This window comes from Perna viridis, chromosome 9 (genome assembly GCF_037379345.1).
Source record: "Perna viridis isolate PV_CMFRI_1.1 ecotype Kerala chromosome 9, ASM3737934v1, whole genome shotgun sequence".
Lineage (NCBI taxonomy): Eukaryota > Metazoa > Mollusca > Bivalvia > Mytilida > Mytilidae > Perna > Perna viridis.
The window spans coordinates 18,865,123-18,892,480 of NC_142453.1; the positions used below are offsets into that span (position 1 = coordinate 18,865,123).

General features: G+C 33.5%; 1 protein-coding gene across 1 annotated transcript; it reads left to right on the forward strand.

The window, feature by feature from the left end:
- The first annotated feature begins 524 nt into the window (after positions 1-524).
- Positions 525-25,412, forward strand: LOC148607191 (N-acetylglucosamine transporter UNC93A-like). Its single transcript, XM_088545370.1, has 5 exons — positions 525-619; positions 13,651-14,643; positions 15,360-17,213; positions 23,436-23,706; positions 24,828-25,412. Exons 3-5 carry the CDS (start codon positions 16,125-16,127, stop codon positions 25,055-25,057), a joined length of 1,590 nt encoding a protein of 529 aa, XP_088401496.1. The 5' UTR covers positions 525-619; positions 13,651-14,643; positions 15,360-16,124; the 3' UTR covers positions 25,058-25,412.
- The last annotated feature ends 1,946 nt before the right edge of the window (positions 25,413-27,358 follow it).

Below are 27,358 nucleotides of genomic sequence, written 5' to 3' on the forward strand. Positions count from 1 at the left end.
ACGATAATGACACGAAATTTGTAGAACAAACTCATATCAGGAAACACCGATATTCACTCAAAGCACCATAAAACTAAGACACCTACATTCTATAGAGAGCAGTAGTTAAGACGGACGAAGGAACTTTACATTATCAATATAATATATGTGATAATTAAGACACATACAACTTATAAAGAGTAGTAATTAAGACGGACGAATATACTTTACATTATCTATATCTCTAAGATAAGACACCTACAACTTATAGAGAGCAGTAGCTAAGACGGACGAAGGAACTTTACTTTATCGATATTATATATGAGGAAATTATGACACACACTACTTATAAAGAGCAGTAATTAAGACGGACGAAGGTACTGTACATTAATGATATATCTAAGATAAGACACCTACAACTTATAGAGAGCAGTAATTAAGACGGACGAAGGAACTTTACATTATCGATATCAGTAATTTTCCTGTTTTACAACATCCTGATATTGACAAGTGAAATTGATTCAATAATTACCGGTGAAGCCAGTTATTTGTTTGTTGAGCTATTTTCCTTGCTCTACCAGATCGATTAAACCTGGTATAAACCATTCTGACAGTAGGAACGCTAATCTCTAACCACCAAGTAAGTCATTTACCTTCCGTTTTATTGCCTTAAATACGGCGTCCGTGTGAGACTTGTACATGTATATGCATGCCGGACTTGCATGTGTAGTTATAAATTCTATCCCCATCCCCCTTTTAAAAAAAACATCATTAGATTATTTGTAGTTGCACCATTTTTCTGTAGGAAAATATGAATACAAAAGTTTTATTATCAAAATAAGTACTCGTTCTCTGTGGATACTAAACAGTTAATTAGCAGTATTTCAAGAATCATTCAAATTATGTAAAATGTAATACATTTTAAAAAAGAAAAGGCTTCACATTTTTTTTATTATTATTATTCAGATTTTTTATAGGTTTATATGATGTAATGTATAATTATTCATTCCATTCTGTCTGCTCTAAGGAGATAATCCAAATGGAAAATAGTTTTTTACAGAGTTATCTCCCTTAATTTTGAAATCTACAGTACATTCTATATGATTTATATCTTATATGAACAAGGGTTATATGAAAAGCCACATGTTACTTTCTGTTTAATATGACATTTTAAACAAAATGTCAAAAATAAAAATATGTAGACTTTCCAACAATAAATCACATTTTGCATGATTCTTATGTGGAGTGATACTTAAGTGATTAAATTAATACAGGTAATGATTACTTTGCTTGCGATATTTACTTTTGTATAATTATACAATGTGGTTAATTATTCCCTAAAGAATTTCACATAGTTGTGAGAATGGTATGAATAATGTATGCTTCCTTGATTTCTCTTTCATACTGTATTTGATAGATAACTGCCATACTTCATTTGCATGCAAAAAAATGTTTATATTTTAAAAGTTCAAACAGTGTATATCCCAAAAACTATATTTGTCAAAAATGTTACATTTTGAATAAAGGGTAACAATTTCTTGACGAAAGTCAAAACCAACAGTCAAAAGAAGGAAAGGCACGAAATCCTGGCTCTCAGACAACGACTGTGAATTACAATGTCAGAATACTAGCTCTGACATACCTAAAAAAACTGAGAAATATAGTCACCATATGCTATAAACGTTGGTACATGTATATCAATTTTTAAATCTTAATCGTCTTTTTTGTCAAATAGTGATGCCCTGAGATGACTACCGTCGTTGCAATTTCAAATCAAATCAAGAAGATTGAAATTTTAAAGTGTACATGTACCTGACTGATCATAGATATAAAGTACTGTGAAATCTGTCTGAACCGGATCTCTTTTGGACTTATTGATTTATGCAGGTGTTCGGTTTACACAAGTTCAAAGTAAACATTAACTTTTGTTAAGGGACTTGAGTACCAGTCCACATAAAATTCAGGCACTGCCAATGGTAAAGTGATTCATGGTGCAGAAAAATCCACAGAACAAATGATGGTTTTTCAGTCAACATATGCTATGGTTTCACATAATAATAGTCTTTTCCGTATCAAGATCTGCACTTTTTAGAAAATCATACATTCATCTCCCACTATAATCAACCAAATGGAACCTAATCAAGAACGATGACTCTTGCAAAGTGCCAATTTCATATACAGTCTATATAATTTTTATCTCAAAAGCGCAACATTAAAACGAAAAACTAAGACTGGTTATGTGATTAGTAACTGTTCCTGAACAAAAGAAAAAAAAATTCGGTGGGTTTTTGACATGCATGAATCACCTTCTGTCTGATTTTTAGAAAGACTGATACTTAATAAGTGTCTGGTTTAAACTGATTATCGATTTATTCATGTTTGGGTTCAGACGTTTTTCACTATACTTTCATCAATTGCTTGTAAAAAAGTGGATCTTCTCTTTAATCTTGGACAAGAAGGATGCAACAGTTTAAATTTCTAACAGGCATATTTCCCATAGAAATTTGATTCAGTGGAACCGGTTTAAACTGAACCATTTTTAAAGTCCAAAAGGTTTTCAGTTCAGAGAGTAAATTAAAAGTATGCTGTTTTATAAATTGGAAAAAATCACATTGGCTGCAATACGTGTTTTATATTATTACATATATATAAGAGTGAACACCGACCAAATCGAACCTCTTTAGGACTGTATAATGTGTTTGGTTAAGACGGGTTTTCTGTTCATAGAGGTTCCATATACAATTCAACTTTTGCAAAGAAATTCAAAAAGTCTCTGGTTTAGACATATGTTCGGTTTTCCAAGGTTTCACAGTAATTTGTGAAAAAATCACATTGGCTATACTACGTGTTTTGCATTATTATATTATTGTGTTATTATATTATTGTACTATTGTATTATTATATTATAAATGTTTTCTGTCATTAGTGAAACTTATTGCAGTGCAGTTACTTTTAAGATGATGAAAAGAAATTTTACGTAACGATGATGTTTTTATAAATGCTCATGATTATCGACATATTTTCAAATTAAAAAGGTGTGTTCGCTAATCGTTTTATACAAACCTAAAACGGCATATTTTCTGTTTATTTTCACCAAAGCCTTAGTCAATACACCAAAAACTAAGATCTTTCAAGTAAAAATCTGTGAATGATCTTATCCTCATACGATCAATTGCTTCCGTGTGTTGTCTGTGTTTCACAATCACACTAGTCATCCTTGAAACAAAAAATCCGCCTATAAATAATGTCGAAAAATTCATTTTCAATAAAACAAATCATATTTTGTACAAAAAATGCTTTTCATGCTACCAACAATAATTATACATACATATGTTCTTCATTCACTGAAAGTGCAATTTTTTAACCGAAATTAATCAGCAGCGATTTGAACTCTCGAACTTTATGATACATTTAGTGATAAATTTTATAGTTAGATATTAACCTGCCTTAACCGAATCTCTTTAGGATTGTATATTGTGCTTGGTTTAGACGCGTTTTCGGATTACACAGGTCCACAATACATTTTAACTTTTGTAAATGGACTTCAAAAAGTCTGGTTTAGATACATGTTCGGTTTTTCCAGGGTTCGGTTTAGAAAGGTTCCACTATAATATTTCTTTCAAGACTTGCAGACGTATAAGTGAAACAAAATCTGTTTTATTGGTCGAGTTAGATGCAAGCAATGATGTATTGATTGATAAGCAATCACCATCCTAACATGTTGAAGTTAGGAGTAATCAAGGGAACCAAGGTTTTAACGGTAATAAAAAGAATGTAATTCAGGGCAAAGACCAGGCATGGAAAACACACACACACACAACAAAGAACACAAAGTAACTAAAATCATATATACAAAGTAACAAAAGCAAATGAGCTAGAATATTTATTGGAAATATTGTTTCTTACAAATTTTGTAGACATGAAAGATTAAATATGCAATTAAAAGAGTTACAAATCTACAATTCATTCTTAGATTCTATGCATCATTGTTGACAAAGTGCTCATAATGTTTTTCTTTAACTTAGGTAAACTTTATGTGAAAATTTAGGAGAAATGTTAAATAAAAACCTGTCTGTTTGATTATATACCTTGTGACGGGTAATCAATTTAGACAGGTATGGTCAGGTTACATTTTAACTTTTGTAAAGGACTTTAAAAAGACAGATTTTCATTTTATTCAGGATTCGGTTCAGAGGTTTAACTGTATATTTAATAATGATATTAAAAAGCAAATGAATTGTAGTAATTCAAAATACTTGCTAATTGAAATGTTACATAATAAACGTGTCTATACACTAACAACCGCCACGGTGGTGTCGTGATAGCTTGCACATGCTTGCCTCGATTCCGAGTCATACAGAAGACTCTAGAATTTGAAGCCACTGCTTCTCCGTCAAGCACACAATATATGGGTTACAATAACGCAATTATTTGTTTACATCCTACACGGAATTTTTTACCCTATTATCGTTGTACTGAGTACGGAATACAAGGTGACTGATTGGTTGGATATGGCTTGAAATATAAATTTATTCTCGGTTAAAAGCTTACCCATTTATATTTGATATTATGATTTTAAACTTAATTAATTTATCGTTATAGGCTTGAAAGTAGTTTCTCATGAAGTAAATGAAGGTTTTTCATTTTGTTTTCCATACATGTATTGTGTACTAAATTTTCAATTCTCCGTAACAACTTGAATTTAGGTAAACCTTTGCCGCATGATCATATATTTTTTTGGCGTAAAATAAGCTATGTATGTTTAGTGCTAGGAACAGCAAACCATTTTCTCGTAATTTGTGTGGATTTTCTAACAATATATTTTCAATATACATAGATATCTACCTGCAAGCTGTCCGGCTCAGTGTTGGGTCTGTTCCATTGATAATTTGTTTGCGTTCTGGAATGTATGCAATACCTATCATAGGTTGTTAAACAACAGTAAATAAACCAATTATAATAATAATATATATCCTCATGTACGACTTACAGTAAGCGAGATTATGTTTATATAGAATGCAAAGCTACAAGCAAACCATCTCTGTATGTCATCTGTTTATTAAGATGAACAATTGTTCACGTTGAAATTCCTGATTTTATCATGGCATGATAAATTGCTTTCTTATGTTTTCCAAGGTTACTAGGTCAACTTGTGATGGTGGGAGATTACAATATACCAAACAATAACGGGGAAACATTTATTTTCGGTCATTTCTATGTCAGCTGGAAAGACGATTTGTTACAATATTTGCAAATGACCTATTTACATTTCAATAGGAAACGTACAATTTCGAATGATTTATTAAGTTACCATTAGTGAGTTGAACTTGCAACCTTGGATCTAATAATATACCCATTGATAGACTCGACACAAGTACAATCAGCCATGCCATGTGAAGTTAATGGACACTATTGCAACTGAGGTGATTAACATTTAAGTTTCACGACCGAGATAAAGTGCTAGATATAAAAGCAATTAATTGCTGGTCTCAAGACATTTTCGTCATATTATTATATTAATGATGAGAAAATATTTACCCAACTATCTAGTAAGCCTAGTTTTCTATTCCAATATGAAACAAGTACTATCTTTAAAAAAAAGATATGATTGATTGATTGATTGATTGATTGATTGATTGTTGGGGTTTAACGTCCGAGCAGCAATATTTCAGCTATATTCAGACGATGAACATGAAATGGATGATAAAATGAAGATGAAATGAAAAAAATGGATGGGACACAAGGAAAATGGGGTCGACAAACTTTGATTGCCACTAGAAAAAGGGAGGGATGGGAAAGGTCGGGCAATCTAGCCTCCTGCGGCGGGGCGCAAAGGTTCCCACTCCTATCGAATACCACAGCAGGGTTCTTTAACGTGCAAGGAACGTGGCATCTTTCCCAACACGGTGCACCACTATAGTTTGCGGTCAGGTTTTCCGTATTATAGCCTGACAACCCCAGCACGTAACACACCAGGGGTACCCCATTCCACCACCTGGGGCACACATCCCAGTTGCTCTGTGGGCAGAGTGCTTAGCTCCCGGATAGGTTTCTGAGCTCTATTTAGTCGCATTTTACCACATAGCTTAGCGCTGCTGCAGGCCTATTCTTTGAACACCCGGGCCTGCACGGGCCAAAGATAGCCGACGCTGTAAAATTTGTTCTTTTTACTTATAATTTTCTACATTTCATTCAGGAAATAACACATGGCACGCAATTTGAATTTCCGATACAGTTTTTCGAACGCCACTATGTTAACAGTATTTGGCCAATCGAGAAACAGAATATAGGTCAGGTGACTTGCATTTCCTCGGAAGAGCGTCTTTAAGGCCAAAGGGTAAAAAGCGAAATTATACCGACTTCATATAATTTAAAGTTACTCTGGTCTATTACCTTCGATTTCAGCATTTATAATAAAACCTGATTAAAGCGGAAACCATTTAACTGAATTTTTGTTCAATCTGGCAAGTACTCTACTAAAACATGCTACAAGTGTATCGAAAAGGGAATTAATGGACTTCTAACTTACAGCGCTTTCCGATTTATTCTGGGTTTGTGATTTTCATGGATTATATATGGCGTATGTAGTGCTCACTTTGCAGATAACTTACTCCATGGGATACTTTTAATAATATTGATTTGAAGTTTAAAAGATTGATTTATTAAGTGCTGTCGTTTGATCAGACATTTTCTAAACATTAGAGCACACCAGCAACGCATACAAATCCTCTATCAATTCTTTTTAAAAAAGACATTGGACGGTATACGATCAAAAGAAAACGAAAAGATATTATATAGAAAATACACACACACAACAACAACAAAAAATGCAATATCTAAAATAACACCTCGAACTTCACTAAGAATTTGGTCATGGACCAGGTGCACCGGTAGGGTAATCGTCATCTACTTTTAAGGGTTAAATACTTGTAGATATTTTTTTCAAACACATTCAGGAAGAACTTTTACCTCAAATGTCATAACTTGAAACTTTCATAGGAAAATTCTTATTTCAGTCCATCGATAAATTATGTATAGCTACATGTAACTTTCACCTTTTTAGCATGATTCTCACAAAGACTGCAACATAATTAAATAAAGTTAATGTAAAACTAGGGCAAGGATATTTGCAATACGGGGACAACGTCTACTACCCCACCCTACCTCCCACCTCCATAAAAAAAGAAAGAAAAACGAACAAAACACAATGGATAACACATAAAATCTTATCAGATAGAAAAAGTATCAAGAGATGAGCAACTCGGTCTCTACTAAATATTGGGAATATATTCAACCGAGTTGACCACGTGATATAAACTTCCGGTAAATAAGCTCATTTATGAATATCAGTCTAGTTTTCTTCCACAATGTTCAACAGTTCATCAACTAATAGAAATTTATAATTGTATTTTAAATTCTTTAGAAAATAAGGAGGTAAGTTGTTTTGTGTTTTGCGATTTTTCAAAAGCTTTTGATAAAGTATGGGATCATGGGTTATTACACAAAATGAAGTCATATGGTATATGTGGAAATTTATTGAATTGGTTTCAAAGTTATTTAGACAATAGAAAACAAAGGGTAGTAATCAAACAATCGTCTTCGCAACCTTGCAACGTTACAGCTGGTGTGCCTCAAGGCTCAGTTTTAGGTCCTCTGTTATTTATAATATATATCAATGATATTGCTGAAAATATTTTGTCCTTATGTAGACTATTTGCAGACGACACGTCTCTGAGCTACTCTGATCGTGACTTATCACACATAGAGACAGTGATTGGTCATGACCTCAGAGCTAAGTGATTGGTCCAAAAAATGGCTCATGTCTTTTAATCCTGACAAAACGGAAATTATGTTGTTTTCTAATATTGAAACTCCCGAAATAAACTTTGTATTTAATGATAAAAATATACCAGTTACAGATATGCATAAACATTTAGGTGTAACATTTAGTAACGATGCAAAATGGAATTATCATGTTTAATGTATAATCAAAAATGTATCGAAACATTTAAATGTATTACGGAAACTCAAGTATAGTTTAGGAAGAAAGAATCTTGAATCACTATATCTTACTTTTATTCGACCGTTATTTGAATATGCATGTGAAGTTTGGGACAATATGGGCGTGGGTTATTGCAATAAACTTGAACAATTGCAGCTAGAGGCTGCTCGAATAGTAACTGGACTTCCAATCTTTACTAGTGGACGAATCATTTATAGTGAAATCGGATGGGAAACTCTAACAGAAAGACGTGAAAGAAGAAAATTACAATTTTTCTATAGTATTCAACATAATAATGCTCCAGAATATTTATACAATTTGATCCCACCAACAATTCAGAGTACAACAGTTTACCCCTTACGTAATGGAAATGACTTGATACATCCTTTTTGTCGACTGTCTTTGACACAAGACTCGTTTTTACCATCAACTATACGGTTATGGAATAAACTCAAATTGTCTACTCGTAACATTGAATCTATAGGTAAATTTAAAAATGGATTAAAGAGGAGTAAATCAAATCCAGCAAACAGAGTTCCTAAATATTTCAAGTTTGGAAATTGTAAATTAAACATTATTTTAACACAAATACGATGTTCGGCCTCCTTTTTAAATTATGATCTCTCGAGAGTTAACATTATAACTGATCCATCCTGCCGATGTGGTGCTAGCATTGAAGATTCAAATCATTTTTTCTTTGAATGTCCTCACTATTCTGATATTAGAAACAGACTCCTTATTAATCTAAATTGGTTACCGGAAAATTGTCGAGTAAATTTAATTTCCTTAACGTGTGGTCACCCGGCTCTTACCGATGAGCAAAATACAATAATTTTTAGTCATGTATATAATTATATAAAAGGATCTAAGAGGTTCCATATTGTATAATCAGTATCATTGATATTGTAAGTATAGTTATAACAACCACATACATCATCACATCATCACAATATTTGCTAGTTATATCATGTCAATATTATGTTCATATATTTATTGTATTGTTTTTGCATGCTTTCAATATGTATTGTTACACACTGTATATGGGAGAAGACTTAATAAGTTTGTCTAACTTGTGTCTAATCCCTTTTGCATAATTACGCAAATAAAATATGTTTAAACTGTAAAATTCCGGTTAAAACAAAAGAGAGGAAACCACGTCATCGTGAACTAATCTATTATCGAAAAAAAAAGATTATTTTTGAAATAATGGGAACCAAAAAGACGTCACATTATCATTATATGCTGATTTTATACGAATGTCATACGGGCATCATATGAAATATATATCAAAGTCCACAACACATTTGATGATTAGATGGAGGTTTTGAACGATTTTGATATATTATTGTCATATTTTTTATTGTGAAATAGAAATACATTTGTAACAGATGTGTGACCTAATCTTGCGTATGATGAGTGTATAGCAATTTAAGCATTGTTTTATGTTTGCATCAATTTACTCAATGCTGAGACATCATATTGTTTCCTGAATTGTCAGTTATACATGATTTTTTTTAAGTATCGTCTTCGAGATCATAATAAAATGAATTTCTCAAACGACATCATCCCTGTCTTTTACTCGAAATCACGATATACGATTAATATACATGTATACGTATAAATGATCATGAACGCTCAAAAGGGGCGGATTTCATCATCATGTCAATGCTTTGGAAATCGAGTCCAAACAATGCCTCCCACCAACAATGTTGAAGAAAGATATACCAATCAGATTATCCACTCTGACATAGTCCTAGTCAGATCTGATCTGTCTCCTGGACCATCTCGTCTATATCGTCCCTTTTTCACCCGATGTTTTTTTTATTTTAATTTTTCTTTTTATATTTTTTTTATTCAACTCTGACCTATTTTTGTCGGTAATAGATAGAGCGGTCAATTTTTGTAAAGTCCTGTCCCAAAATAACTACCTGAAATGCTTTCAGTGCTATAATTGTTTGATGTGTTTCTTGAAGGATAAGATGAGTCATTATAAAATAATAGTTATTGCGAATATGATACCTGCCACTTAAAAGCAGAAGATTTAAATTGATCATGCTGTCCGTCTGTCCGTCCCAAAGGTATTATCCGCAACTGTCCCAAACCGCTTAACTGAATTGATGTTCCTTTCACACATTTTTCATACAAAATGTAGTACTGTGACATTGTGCACAGCATATCGTCCATTTCTATCTGAATGACTTGTGTATTTCCTACATGGTTTTGGAAGGGAAGCGGGGTTATCAACAAGTGACTTTTTTGCTCAGGTTTTCTTTTTTTTTCATTGAATTAATTCGCCTATGAAAAACACAAAAAAGGAACAAAACAAAACACAACACAACACAATAAAAAAAGCAAACATGTTGCACGTATGGAATAAAATTAAGAATGAAATTATTATACTTATTTTAAATGTATCTTTAATGTTTTATTCGTATTTGTCGCCTTTTTAAATTTTTTCATCATAAGGCTTTTTGTAATGATGATATTTCTCGTTATGCTCTTCCTTGATTACTGACATCAATTCCCCACCGTCCTTCTTACTTCTAAGTTTACCTTAGCCCTCCCCCTTTCAAACCCTTTGTGATGCTTAAACGACATTCGTGTTAGACCATAGAAAAAAAAATCCTCGCCAGACTAGTAACATATGATGTTACTATGTTACTTTATCATGGGAAGTCTCACAAATATTTGATAATACTTTTACAGGACTTGTATGTAGCACAAAATCAAATCTATGGCGTAGTAGACTGATTTTAAACACCAAAATGAGAATAATTCCAGATTAGACTTTGGAAATATTGAGACGTAAAACAGCTGATACAATATTTATTAATCTGAAGATTATTTGATCATCTGAGCCTTTCTGCCATGAAACATATGAAACACGACAGAAAATCGATCCAGTCAGAGATATTACCGTCATAAAGGAACTATGAAGGCATTTCAATTTGCTTTGCATTATACAAGCATACTTAATGTCTTGACAATTATGAGAGATTCGCTGCTGATGTTATCTAATCACCAGTATTGAGAATTCTGTTGTGTCTATGATGCATAATACATGCATATTTATTAAGCTATAAAAGCGGCCATAGCCTAAGTCATAAAATATAGGCACATGTACCTCTATATCATGCACACAAAGGTAAGTACCAATCCGCATTCAGATAATTCAGATACTACCAATGGTAAAGTGAGTCATGGTGTAGAAAAACCCACCGAACAAACAATGTTTTTAGTCTACATATGCTATACTTTCACAAAGCAATAACCTTTTCAGCATTCAAATGTGCACTTCTAAAAAAATCATACATTAATCTCCCACTAAAAGCAACCGCATAAAGCCAAATCAAGAACGATAACTTGCAATTTTCATGTACAATCTATAAAATTTTTATCTCAAAAGCGCAAGAACCAAATGAAAAACTAAGACTGGTTGCATGATCGGTTACTGTGTCTGAACAAGAAATAAAACTGAATTCGTTGGGTTTCTGACATGCATAAATCACCTTCTGTCTGATTTTTAGAATGACTGATACTTAAAACAATCTTGTAAATCGTAAATAAAGTTCAGATATAAAAAGGAAGACGTACAGCAATGCCTGTTGATGAAATTTCTTAGCACTATTTCATTCTTCCGTTCTATTAGTCGAAAACAATACTTCTTGAAAGAATAATTAGAGTAAATTTCAGATTTGAGTGCACATTTCAAATAATGTAATTGTTGATGAATCATTGGGATTCCATAGTCGTTATTTCTTTTTAAAAAAAAAACTATTTCCTATAAAAATCAGACAAAATATTCAAAACGAGTGCATGGAACGCATGATCTTTCTACACAAGACTCCACAGAAATATATTGAAATCAAGATGTTTGTTTTTTTTGTTGGGGTTTAACGTCCGAGCAGCAATATTTCAGCTATATTCAGACAATGATTATGAAATTGATGATAAAATAAACATGAAATGATGATGAAATGAAAAAAAAGGATGGGACACAAGGACAATGGGATCGAGAAATTTTGATTGCCACTGATTAGCGCTGCTGCAGGTCTATTCTTTCAACACGCGGACCTGCACGGGGCTTGAAATCAAGAAATAAAATCATTATTTAAATGAATTTACTAATAGTGTAAGAATGCTCTCGCATGAAAAAATACTTTTAAACAGGATAGGTTTGTATACATAACGTAACGAGTTTAAAAACTTTGGAAAAATTTAGGATCAAAATTGAATTTTCATTGCATATAAATGTATTGATACATTAAATGCAGATTATCCTGCAGTTCCGAGTGGATTAAAATATTTCTGCACTCGAGAAGGATATTAGCTATCGAGAGTGTAGAAATCTTTTAATCCACGAGAAACTGAAGAAGTATCTGTTTCTCATATTCTAAAACAGTATCATTTTTTTCATGATTTTCTCCGTCGAGTACCCCAACCACAATCCTTTCGCAAGATTTTCCTACGCAAATTTCAACAATTGCTCTTTTTGACACGTGAAGAATTAGATGAAATAATTGATGCAGAATAGACATAAAAGAATGGTACAAAGACGCTTTTTATCACGAGTGCAGCAAATTATAACATTTTAACATGTGATATGTCAAATAATTTGTCACAAAAACTCCCGGACTTTATTTAATACGCGTACTTAACGATGTCAACTTTGGAACGTAAACAGTCGATGAATGGCGGTCGGGTGAGTGGTCATGACCTTAAATTTGACCAATGGAATAAATCTACTGCACGAGTCTTTTCAATCCCATAGGGATTAAACTTATTTTAATCATCCACCTGGTCAATCAGTGTGGAAATTCGTCAAAAAATGGGAGAAATATACACGTATGTCCAAACCTAGAATGTGTACACACTCTTCGGTTTCATATCAGAAATTTCGCGCGGGCGTGTGTGTATGTGTGTGTGTGTGTGTGGGGGGTAATTCCTAAGTTTTAAAAAACAACTGAATAGGGAATTTTTATTACATATAAAATAGTAATTTTGGCGATTTCGAAGTTCGTTAATTTAATATTGTCAGTACTATATTTAGTTGTATACAGGTACATGTATATCGGTTTAAATTTGGATTTTTTTTCATCTTCGGAGAACTAATATGATCTCTCTGTTGAAGGATAAAATAAAGTTACGAAGCTCAAATATCTTTGCATTGACTAGGCGATTTACACTTTTTTAAACTGCATATTAATATCAACAAAGAAAGAACCCATGATGTGTGACAGAAATTTTATTCCATATGTGCGTGAAGGAGTATATATTTCCGTTTTGAATCGGGTAACCCAATCTCCTCCGCAGATTTATTGTAATAGCTTCTTAGTACACGACGTAATCAGGCTCTCCTACACCGGATGTGAAAAAATCATAGTGCATGGGCATTACTCATTACAAATCCGCAAAGCTGTTTCAAGTGTACTGTACTAATTTGCATAAAGGGATAGGGGTTTGGCACTGAGTGTGGTAGAGGTTTAAAGCTTTAGAGTAGCGATTTCACTCTCTGCGCAGGAGATTGCGAGTAACCATGCAGATATAAACATTGGAAATAGTTCGTGATTGTAACACTTCATTTGTTCTCGCTGCATTTGTAAACAAATGAAGTTTTAATAGTTTATTTCAATTATACAAAAAATAAACATCTCTGTAACATTTTGCAGGTGTACTTGGTAATGGCAATTGCAGCATAATTCATGGCGAAATAATCAGCTTCAAACAAGATGTTATTAATTGGATAAACAGAAGAAGTTCCATATAAAACATCCCTCTTCTGCATCTCTCGTTTAAAATGACAATGACATAGAATAAAGATACTTTATGTCTCTACAGCTGAACGTAGATCGACAAAGCTATTTTTATTGAACGTACGTGAAGAAATGCACAGTATATTATCCGAAGTCATGATGAATTTGAAGATTATAAAAATGAAATTGATAATCATACGTAAAGATGCTCGTTAGATGAAAGATACTCAATACTCCCAAATGGTCACGATTTTGGCATCGACTTCGCAGAATTGGGAAAATTAAATTAGTTGATCTTGTCTGCAAGGCAACTACAAAGGGGTAAAATTCTTTGTCTAATTTACGGAGCTATTTGAAAGTGAACGGTATATAGAAGAAGTTATTGGAAAATTACTACAGTTTACTCTTACATGCCAGTGCGAGTAAAATTGTTCTCGCGGAGTCAGCTGTCTGAAATATTATATTAACGGACAAAAACAACCTGTGAAAATGTTCATTATTCGGAAGGATATCGTTTCAGAATAATAATGTGCTCCGATTGTCATTGACTAATGTTCGATCCGATGACCGAAAATGGTTTCTTAAAATAATTCGCGATTACCATTCAAATTATCTGAGACAAAGAACAACAATCATTTTCCGTAGAAATAAAACTTTGGAAAATTGTATTAAATTCTTCCAATCAAATTTCTTGAAAAACGATGAGTGAGTCTGTAAACATTCATTGGAGTAAATAAAATTCGTATTTAGATATACACAGCATTCATTACTGCAAAGAAATTGACAACAAATCTTGGAATATCTATTTACTGATGTAAAGACTACAAATACATGCCAATAAGTGTTAGAAGCCGAAATGTGTCGGTGGTTATTGATGGGAAGACATCGGTGTTAAAGGTTTAATCACAGGTAGGAGATCATGACAGTATCATTGAGTACATATATCGGGCAAAAACGAAACAATAGACAATTCAACACAACATTTCAGGGGCGGATCCAATGGGTTCCAGGCTGGACAACCTTTTGTTGATAACATTTTGCTAATTTCGGGCCATAATTGGGCAAAAATGAGTAAATAATAACCTGGAATACTACTTTGTTCTGGATCCCCTCTGGACCCCTACCTACCTGGTCAAAATATTACAATTGTCCCTGCAGTTCCACTTCTTACTGCATATATGCAACAAAATGGTAATTGAAATTCAGCCATAAAAACAAACGTGGTTTCCATTCCATCCCCAGCTACTTTAACATTGATGATCACTACTTCTACTGTGAGAATTTTAAGGGATTAGAGTGACAATTGGATGGTTCAGAGTCGGGATAAAGTCTCCGTATGGGGTGATATACATGTATGCCTACTGGTTTTTGTTTATTTGAGCTAAAACATTGAAGATCAGGTTCGGCGTGTCGGTCTAGTAAACAAATCAAGTTCTGTTCGATTAGTCAATCGTTCTCCTCCAGAAATGCATGTAATGTGTGTCATGTGTCATTAAACCATAATCAATCTATCAATCAAAAATGAACAAAAAAAGGACCGAATGCCATTCAGCATTGCATTGATATAAAGTTGTAACTAATAGAAACATAAAACCTTGTAACTTAATCAATTTATTTTTTTCCAGACTACGTAAGAACAGAAGCCATTTACGTGAAGTTGAGAAAATTAGATTTGAAAAACACTATATAGACTCATATGAACAAAATTCGATACGATCAATCTCTCAAGTGGGTTATACTCCTGTACAGTTTTAAAATTTACCAATTAATTAGAACATAACAGAGAATTATTAGCGCACAGTGACGATCAATTTCTCAAGTGGACAAAAACTTATATGATTATAAAACCCATCGAGTAATTATTGAGTAACAGTGACAAGAAGGAGTGCTATCAAAAGTGCATCATACATACAGATGTGCAGTATAAACAAGACGAATATTATCTATGAATACACATTGATAACATAATTACTTGATTAGCTTTGATCTGTTTTTGTTTGTGAAGAATTACTCAGCAGTGCTAAGAATGTATATTTTGGGTAGAAAACAAGGCTTTTAATAAACTTGTAAATGCCAAATTATTAATAGCTTGTCTTAGATTCAGCTCTTCGTTGTGGGAGCTTTATAGCAGTTTTGTAAATAATGATGCTATGAGTGAGGGGAGCCTAATTTACTAAACTGGTTATTGGATACATAGGTAGTAAAACTTGAGTACGCTGACTGTTGGCAGATTCTGGATTAATGTCGCGTAGTGATATAATACATGTATAACTGGTTTGATAATGCTTTTTGAGTGATACAATAGAAAGTAAACTATTCACCATGGGAAAGGCAATCCTATATTGACTTGGGTAGTATTGTGACGAAGGGATATTTTTTGAATAAATAATATGGATGATGTAAACACAGCGTCGAGTGAGAAAGTCCACGTTTTGAGCCCGACGACAGCAGCGACCAGTAACCACTTACACCATGCGGTAATGACACATTCGGGTGGGGTAGAATATGACAAGACAAGACGACGGAGCACCATTCATTCGTATACTCTGTCGAATTATCATGCGTTGTCGCATGATCCAGCGACTATGCGGGCTGTGCATGAAATGACGAGATCAAAAGCGTATAGAAATGTGATTGTTTTGGGAATCGCATTCATGTTTGTTTTTACAGCATTTGTGTCAATTCAGGGACTACAAAGTACTATGAACTGGGAAGGCGGAGTAGGAGTTACCTCTCTTAGTAGTATTTACCTCACAACAATTATATCATGTCTCCTTGCGCCATGGGTCATTCAAAAATTAACTGCAAAATGGACAATCATTATTGCGTTTGTAATGTGTACCGGATATTTCGCGGGAAATTTTCATCCGGAACATTACATGCTTATTCCACTTGGTGCCATTCTTGGACTCTTAGGCGGTCCACTTTGGAGTGCTCAGGCAAGTTCAATAACATCGATATCACTTGCATACGCAGAACATATTCATTCCCAAGATCAAGACATTATTATTAATAAAATGATGGGAATATTTTGTGGATTATTTAGAACTAGTAATATTTGGGGAAATTTGATAACGACTCTTGTTCTTAGCAAAAACGATTCAATTTACGCAGTGAAAACTAATCAAAGTGCCGTATCAAACGTTTCATGTGGGTCACGATATTGTCTGACCGCTGAGTTCGAGACCAATATCGACGATCCTTTCACGGGAAATATTTTACCTATTATTAGTTCAAAGCCAAAAATAATGCTATTAAGTATATATTTGGGTTGTGGTATGATGGGCATTGTCATTCTTATATCGTTGTTTGACCAACACAAACATTCCAGACTGAAATGTCGGGACGACGTTTTGTCTTCTAAAGAAACTTTCTTTGCTACAATCAAAATGTTCAGAGATACAAAGTGCTTGCTACTTCTGGTCATTGTAATGTTTGTTGGATTGGAGCAGGGTTTTATGTTCAGTGACTTTACAAAGGTAAGCATAGAAAAAATTATAATATGTATAGTTTATACGGGTACATGTTGAGTAACAGGATATACAGTGAAATCTATCTAAACCGAACCCTGAAATATCCGAAAACCTGTCTAAATCAGGTACTTATTAAAATCCCTTTACATCAATTCAAATGTGTTTTTGAACCTTGCTTAACCAAACACCTGTCTTAAACGAACCAATGTCAAAGTTCAAACGTGATTTTGTTTAGATATACATGTACTAGTAGGTTTCGCTGCAATTCCATTTTATTGGTTTCTGGAAGGTCCGTTGCATGATTTTGTCTGTTTACTTATAGTATGTCCATATGCAGGTACATGTATATGCTCCATGTGAATCACTATGCATGCAATCGTATCACGCTTGTAAGTCTGGATTGATTTTGGGGTTGTTTACCGTATCCGTCGAGTCATTAAGGATCAAAACATGTAAAAAATCAACACCTTTCTTGCTTCTTGGCAATAACTTAGAGTAAGTATATGGTCTACTAAACTATACTTATAAAACCCATACAGCGGAAGAAATGTTTTGATGGATTTAAAGCATTTCCTTCTACATTCGAGTCGTATAATTAAACTGCTTATTTTCTAAACCTTACTGCATATTTTTTAAGTTCCGTAACTACATTGTTTCAGTTCAGATTCTTGTCCAACATCACAATATCGTGAATATATGTCTCAATCTTGCAGGATTCAACCTCTTCGGGAACTTTTTATTGCTACATTTACCACTGCTAAGCTAATTGGGAACAATGTAAAGCACCTGGCTGCTCCTGAAACTAGCATTAATGTTTAACTGGTTTTAACACCTTCGATACCTATGGCGTATTTTTCATAGGCAATTAAGTCAATGAAGTATCCGTGCATGCGCACCTTGATTGTAAGGTAAGGCATTGCATACATGCAGTGGCTTATTTGATAATGTTAAGTGTTAAGTGTGAAGCAAGTGTGAATCGATTTATCAAATTTGCAACGTTTTGGAACACATGCAAAAACAGTTTTTTTCTTTTAATTTTAATCAATGTTGAATTTTTTTTATTTCCAGTTATAGAAGCGCGATTAGTAGAACAGATTTCTCGACTTTCTTTATTAACACTGCACTTGCATCTAACACCCGCATACCTTAAACAAAGGAATGCAAACGTTTTTTGGGGGTTTTGCAGGTCATATCATTTTCTTCCTTTAAACACAGGGTCTCTGAAACGGACGACAAGCAAACGGGCAAATGAATGTAGGATTTACATGAATAACTACTTACATTTCCATTAAAGGAACGACTAAAAACGAATCCAAAAAACAAAAAAACAAATAAACAACACTGTGTCGACAATGCTATATTGTTGTATCAGAAACTTAGATGCAAACGAGTGGAAGCCAAAAAAAAATGCATGCTGGGAACACTAAAATAATATCAGCTAGGCGAAGAAAAGAGCCAGCATCACAAAATTACATCCACATTCCACATTTTATTACCGCATACAGGAATACGAATTTAACAGTGAAACCTGTCGAAACCGAACCATTTTTGCTCTTAAAATTGGTTTGGTTTACTCAGGGGTTCGGTTTAACCAGGCGCAAAATGCATTATAATTGATAGAAAGGAACATTAAAAGTATCTGGTTTTAGACAGATTTACGGATTACTCAGGGTTTTCTCTGTATTTCAATTTCTCACTTTCTTTTTTTTTTTTGTTATTCTTGATAACTACATGTTGAGCCACCCAGCCGCTATTAGGACATACTCTGACTGAGTTCTTCGGTCAGGTATCCCGAAGGCTGGGCCCCGCTACCTCTAACTACTAACAGACATCTACTAACACAATCCCCGCAAGGATATACGTAATCTACAGGTCTCTCTAAATTCATTTAGAGAAAACAAAAACATTCGTACATGTAGTAATCACGTATGTATAGACATAAAGGAACCGTTGTTAATGCTTTCGTGTTAAATGAAACACCTGCTGCGTATCTTATTTTACAAACAAAGAGAAAGTCTGTGACAGAAGAATCTTATTGTTTTTTAATTGCATCAAGACACCACAGTGTATATCTGTAGGCTTCTGTTATAGCATTATCAAATAGTTGACGCTGAAGAATAAATCATAAAGTTGTATTTTGTGCCATTCAAGTCAACAAAAACACAAATTATTGACTAGGCTGATTATATTTTTATCATTTGTATCAAATAGATACATTATTACAGAGAGGTAGAGAAAGAATTACAGATTCCAGCTTCAACTTTTCAATAAATTTAAACCGATTGATTACTTCCGGATAATAGCTCATCTTTCTATCAATTAAGGTTTAGTTAAAAGACAAATACGTACAATAGTAATTATTGAAAGCTCTCAAAATACAGCGAAAAAGTACTAAATAAAAATATTAAATACACTAGCGTCCACGATAGAAATAAAATTTGGTTGCAGTGAGTATGATTGATTGATGGATTTTTGGGGTTTAGCGCCCGAGCAACAATATTTCAGCTATATTCAGGCGATGAACATGAAATGGGTGATAAAATGAACATGAAATGATGATGATGATGATGATGATAATGAAATGAAATGAAAAATATGGACGGGACATAAGGATAATAGGGTCGACAAATTTTGATTGCCACTAGAAAAACGAAGGGGATGGCTAAGGTCGGGCAATTTAGCCTCATGTGGCAAAGGTTCCTACTCCTATCGAATACCACAGCATGGTTCTTGAACGTGCGAGGAACGTGGCATCTTTCCCCAACACGGTGCACCACTATGGTTTGCAGACAGGTTTTCCGTATTATAGCCTGACAACCCCAGCATGTAACACGCCAGGGGTACCCCATTCCACCACCTGGGGCACACCTCAGTTGCTCTGTGGGTAGAGCGCCCTAGCCCCCGGCTAGGATTCTGAGCACTATTTAGTCGCCTTTTACGACAAGCTTAGCGCTGCTGTGGGCCTATTCTTTTGACACCCGGACTTGCATGGAGCGGTTGCAGTGAGTCATCGATCCATAAAATTATGACGATTAGTATACTCGCCACAGCCACTGGTCGCCTATAATGTCAAAATTAGGTCATATAAAAAAATTGATATCACAAAAGCAGCTAGGGGAAGCTACAGCTATAAATATATATACTTATATACATATTATACACACCCTCAGACCATTTTTGCCCGAGATTCCAAGATTCCAATCCTTGATCTCAGCAATTTTAAAAGATATTGTTATCCTTCAGTTGTAATGGTATCGAACTTTTTTTAAAAAAATAATCGTTATATATCTACCGCAAGTTTCAATATTTTACTCAAGTATTCTAAATTTAGGATTTGTTAGTAATTTAACGTTCATAAAATGCTGTAAATAATCTTCCATGGAAAATTCTGATTTGATAAATTTATATATTATAATATTGTTCCAAATGTAATTATACGCAATATCTTATAATGTATTATTTACACTCCTTGAGACGTTCACGTTTCCCATTTTAGCGTTCGTACATCGTTTATTGTGCGTTTACACATCGTTTTGCTTTCGTTTAAACGCACGATAAACGCACGATAGAAGCGTTCGTTTAAACGCACGATAAACGCACGATAGAAGCGTTCGTTTAAACGCACGATAAACGCACGATAGAAGCATTCGTTTAAATGCATGCTGGGAGCGTACGTTTAAACGCACGATAGAAGCGTTCGTTTATTTTTGTACTTTGATTATTTCCTAGATTTAACTTTTATTATTTATATTATTTTTTTTTTTCGTCGATGAGCGTTCGTCTATCGTGTGTTTAAACGCACGCTCGAAGCGTTCGTTTATCGTGCGTTTGGGTATCGTGCGTGCGGGAAACCTAAACGTCCCAAGGAGTGTATATTGTTTCATCAATCTTACCCTATTAGCTTACATAACTACCTCTAGAAGATAATTTATTATTAAATTGCATTGTATTTGAAATTGAAAGTATTAAACAAAAATACTTTCAAATACATGTATTTGAAAATTCCTTCAATTACAAATACTTTGAAACTGTAATTGATTGCAGTTACTGATTTCAATTACCCAAACCTTTGTCTAAACTATAGTTGAGTATAAAAAAAATGGTATTCTTTACTCGGAAAGCGTTGGTAATTTATTGCTTACTCTGAATCGAGTATCCGTTTGAATCATTAATCGTTTTATGTTTTTTTTCAACCTGCTAAATGTATTCTGTTATATCAGATTGGTACTGTTATAATTGCGTTTGTAGCTGTACGTAGATTGTTAAACTAAGCTCGTTAGTGGTATGGTTTACAAGATTTCATTTTTAACATTGTGTTAATTAGAACATTGGACATTCAATTACATAAATATTTACTTCATTGAAATATATTTTGATAAGCCTCAGTTGCTTTCTATTTAACGAATGCTCGAACACACACACACGCACAAACATGTAGAGAGAGAGAGAGAGAGACTGACTTAAAGCTTTGAACAAGATACGTTCTTCAACCGTGTAACGCAACGACCTCACACTGCGGGAAGCATAAAGTTTAACTTCGTTCAATTTTGATTCACCATCAATAAAACTATTTTATTACATAGAAGATAAAACAAACTGATGCTCTGATGTAATAGATGGTACACCTGGGGTTGTTGTACGTGGAAGATGAGAAATAAAATACATTGAGTTTCTTTGATTTAGTAGTTTGCAATGGATCATAAATGCCAAAAATATATAAACAAGTAGCACAGTCATTACGTTTAAATCCATTTCATGATGCTTGCCGTGTTTTCAAGGATAATGCACCTGGTGCTAACATTATTATTTTGTTGAATGTTCGAATGACTGTTCTTAAAGTATCTATAGTTCGCATGCATATGTCGCTTACAAATACATGTACATTGCCTATCAAGTAACAAACGCATCTATCTACCTTGCAAGTATAAGATTTCCGTTCTCTTTACCAGACATGACCTTCATCGGGCATTATGGGAATTTTCATATAAGAAGCTGAGAACTACTCGCCCTAGTGGAGCACCTCAGTGTAACACCAGCCCGTTTTTGTAGGGTTCGTGTTGCTGTATTTTGTTTTGTCTTTCTTTTTGTAAGTCTTGGTCGTTTTACAAGTTACCAAATTCTCAAATGTGTTTTGTCCTTGGGTTTATCTTGTTTGATACTCCAATTTTCATTGCCACTTCGGTATTTTCAAATATCCTGTCATGCATTAAAAAAACAATTAGGAGATAACTGTATTGCACATGTACATGTATTTGAATATTTGGGGGCGTCAATCAGAGATTCCACGGTGGCAAATAGAGTTAACATACAAAGCCAGTAAGCGGTCATTTACTATCGTCAAAGTGAAATTGACGAAGACAAATATTCAAATACAGTACGGTTATATCCATTCTAATTCATCTGTCAAATCTTTAAAAAAAAAAAAAAACAAACAAACCGATGCATGCGCTAAAAATGTTCTGGTATTATCAGATGAAATACTTTGTTACAACTGATGATGCATTGATGCATTAAAATATAGATTTAGGTGGCGTTTTTCTCGCAGTAACTTGAGTTAATTATATTATGAAGAACTTCTGGGAAGAACTTGATTATATATAAAAACACATACATTCGTGAGAATCGGGCAAATCGGGAAAAATCGTAAACATGCTATGATATAGACTTCCTGATCTGACAATAAGATAGTATCTTAAATAGGTATTCTTAATTTGAAATGACCATTATTTGTTCTAAGCGTTACTGGAAGTGTTTGGAATTTTTTATTACGATGTTAGAAAATTTAGGGTTTTTTTACAGATTTGTCTGCTTCTAAAATTATCGTTTGCGGTGCATTTCAATGAATTTAGAAGTCATTTTTTCTAAACTAACATGGAAAAGCTTGTATTTATTCCTAAATTCTTGTGATACAAATAAGTAAATAACATTGTCAAAGTATTTAGTTATTTAAAGCCAAGTTTCACCCATAGCCTGTGGCTCTTTTCACAAAAAAATCGTAAGAATAAAATTAGTCGTACGTTATGACGTCACAATACTTTTATTTACTATGACGTCATAACTGACGACTAATTTTACACTTAATATTTTTTTGTGAAAAGGACCACTGATTCTTACACAGACTGAATGTTTAAACATTTAAAACGAGAGAAAAAAACAAAAAATAAACAACTGTTCAGCATTTTAAATTGATGATTGTAATTGTTGTTATAAACTATTTTCTTTTTAAAGGCTTATATTTCCTGTACACTTGGTGTGGCGAGCATCGGTCCGGTGATGATGTGCTTTGGAGCTGTAAGTTCAATAAGCTGCGTTCTGATTGGTTGTATAGCTAGTCGTCATATAAAACGATTTGCCTTCATCAGCGCAGGCGCAACATTCAACGTCGGGTTGTTGATAGTTTTATGGTTATGGAAACCATCACCTTTGGACATTCCAAACTTTTATGTTGTTGCTGGATGCCTTGGTTTGTGTGATGCTATCTGGCAGACACAGACGTATAGTAAGTAACAAAATGCTTAAACTACATAGACGTAGTTTAAATGCAGAAAAAAAAATCAGTACTTTGAAATATGAGCTTGGTCAAAAGCGTATTAAAACTAAAAAAAAATGAATGTTCTTCTAAGAGCATCCAAAACCAGTTTACAGATGTAGTAAAAATATTTTTTAACTTATGAATTTTACGTAGGTAATTTAAAAAAAAACTCATATTATCTAAATGAATGCTAAATTTTTATTTCCCATCAAACTAAGTGGCGAGGTTTTATGCGATACCCTCCAAAAGGTTGTTTGTCTGTCTGTCCATCCGTCGGTCCGTCCCCGACGGTTTCCAGATAATAACTTGAAAAAAAGATCAATGAATGTTTATGAAACTTTGTAAAAATGTAACGTACCATAAAATACAGGTGAAGTTAAGTTTTCAGCAAAAGACAAAAGTTTTCGAGTTAAGCCATTTTGAACATTTTACCATCCCCCTTTTTTCACCAATACCTGGCGGAATATCTTTTGATGTTCCAATAACGCCTTACTTGGGCCGATGTACCGCCGGACTCTTTTAAATTTCTGTTTTAAAGACATTTAGGAAAAGTGATTTAAAATAGATTTAATTTCTAGGTTCCCAGATTTGTGGGATTGAGATGATTAAATTAATGTAACGTTTGACTGCTAAACGTGTCTTTTCTGAAGACATTACTTTTTATACATTTGTAAGTGTTTGGAAGAGATGCCCAGTACCAAACGCATATTACGCACTAAATTGTTGTGCATCTGTTGGATATAATATTATTATACATGTAGTTACATAAAATATGATTTTGGTTAAATTAAACATACTTTGTACAGATTTTCATAAGACGTGGTTCAAAGGTCATAGACCACAGCCGTTGTTAAACGAAGATAAACGTATGACCAACGTTATTAACGATGATAAACATATGACGGTCTTTTTCCGCTGTTACAGATAAGTTTTATCCAATTTTACCGACGTCACAAACCAATTTTCTCCACAATGGTCGCCATTTTATGCAACACATAGGCTTTGTCTTGTTTACATGAAGAAAAAAAATCGATTACTAGTGGATAATGTTCTAAACGTTTATCTAAATGTAGTATTTTATTTTTCAGCTCTGTTTGGAATAATATTTATGCACAAACAAGAAGCGGCTTTTGCGTCCTACCGGATGTTCTACGCAACCGGATGTGCCATTGCATTTGGATATAGTTACTTCCTGTGTGTTGAAACCAAAGTGGTAATTTTGGCTGTGGTTTTAGTTATTGGTTTGATATGTTATTGTGTCATTGAAATGAAAGTACAATTACAGAGTCAGCACATAAAGGATATCGTCGCACTGTGAAACCCTATATTACCAAGCTTAACACAGCGGCAGTCGTTCGTGTTCTCTCTTGCTAACATCTACATGTAAATACGGGCCTTTCAAAATTCGTGGACTTTTTCAAATCAAAAGTTATTCGACAATGGGATAACGTAGCGTAAAATTGTTCACTTTTCCTCGACTTTGCTTGATTCTTGCATTTTCTGATAGGGCTGGCTGCTGCGTCTAGTACATTTTGTATATGTAAGAATGAATTCCGAATGGCATACGCTGTATAAAATTTAGCAAGAGGGTTGTAACCAAATGAACTTCAACAATGTAGTACCAAAATAGAAGATGGTTCTAAAATATCTGTGAAGATAAAAACCAAAGTGTTTCTTTTGTGTTATTGTCTTCTTTAAAATGCAAACAATTTATAATATTTATAATTCTCACTTTAGTGCAGACACAACAATCAAAATTTTGAAGAAAGAAAATTTAAACACAAAAACATTTAAACACAAAATAAAACAGGGAGGGCATTTACACGAAAAAAAAATGACTCTATCCATAGGTTTCGCTCCTTACTTTTGTAGAAGATACATTTTGTATGTATTATCTAACAGTTGCAGTTAATATTATCAAAGTATATCTCTAAAAGAACAATTCAGCATACTTAACAATCTTTCAGAAGAAACAATTGCTATTTTTTAAATATGAAATTTAAAGGTCTTCTTTGAAAATGGTTGCATACACTGTACATGGCAAGGAATATACCTGATTTATGAACAGGTTATGCAGTTTTTTCGTGTTGCTTGTTCGGTGATATTGAACCATTCTTTAAATAAAACATGAAATTTTCATCCTCAGGCAGCCATTTTTTTAATTTCCACTGTCAGCTATTAACATATATTTTATCAGTGTTACGTGCACATTTAAAACTCCAAATTGTAGTTATAAAGTGCATCATTGAAACCTTTGTACAAAGAAAATATTCATATTTCGTCTTAATATATTCGGAGCACCTAGTACCAAATCAATATACAATGTAAAAGTTGGTAACTGTGGTAGGAAACGTTTCAAATTAAACCATGGCTGTCATGAATGTTAAGATAAATCCTTTGAACTTAAGGACGTCTCTTTTATGAGTGGACGTTAAATACAGAGTAATTTATCTCGGAAACCAGGGAATGGAATTATTTTCATTAATGCGTAAATCACAGGAAAAGTATATCGTAAAAATTGTCTGTTGTTGGCACTGCAATTACGCCCCCAACGTATTCCACTTAACAGGTAAAGGACTGTCACCAAATTAGATTTAGTCATTACTTGAAGAATACAAAACCATGTAAAAATCGGGCAGGCGCAAATGTAGATTGGAATAAATTAGAACTATTTGTATATTTGCGATATGCAGAAATGCATTTAATACACGCTTAAACAATCCCTTCGAACTTGAATTCATAAAGAATATTTTACTTTTTGTTTGCATTGCTCTATACTCAAATTTCTTATAATTATGCTTTTACATCTGAATATATTCCTATGATCCAAGAGTATTTTTTCTATGTGTGTGTGTCATTTTTCACTGACACACATGGTATTAAAATCAAAATAATCCCTGGGGTTTATTTTTCAGAATTTGTTTATTTCAAGAAAAAAAAAAATCAAAGAAACACTGAAAAAGACTATACAATATGCAAATATAAAAGTATAATATTAGAAACATATGCTGAACTGTGCATGGAAAAGCTCTTTACTTATGTATTATTTAAGGAGCAGTCTTTACAAATAAAAATCAGACAGGAGATGATTCATCTACATCTAAACCCATCGAATTTACTTTTATTCTTAATACAGAAACAGTTACATACCATAAACTCAATTTTAGTTTGTTATACAGAGTTATTGTTCTTGATTTGTTTGATTTACATGCAAGTCAGGCGCGGATCCAAGGACTGGCGTACCGGGCGTACGACCACACCCCCCCCCCATAAATCGGTAAGAAAAAAATTTTCACCACAAGTTTTACCCCATAATATTTTTGCTTTGCACGGTATTAAATTCAATTTACTCCCCCTAAACTCAAATCAAGGATCCGCCCCTGTAAGTGGAAGATGAATCATTATATATGTTTTTCTCAAATAAATAATCTGAATACAGGAAAGACTATTGCTATGTAAAATAGCGCATATGCAGATCTAAACAAGTACTATCTTTAAAAAAAGACAGCCCTTAATATTTAAAATTTCATTAGTTGAACTGTTCGATCACTATACTGTGTTTCGTATTTCAAATATTTAATTGTTTCAACAAGTAAACTACTTCCAATTCTTCGATTTA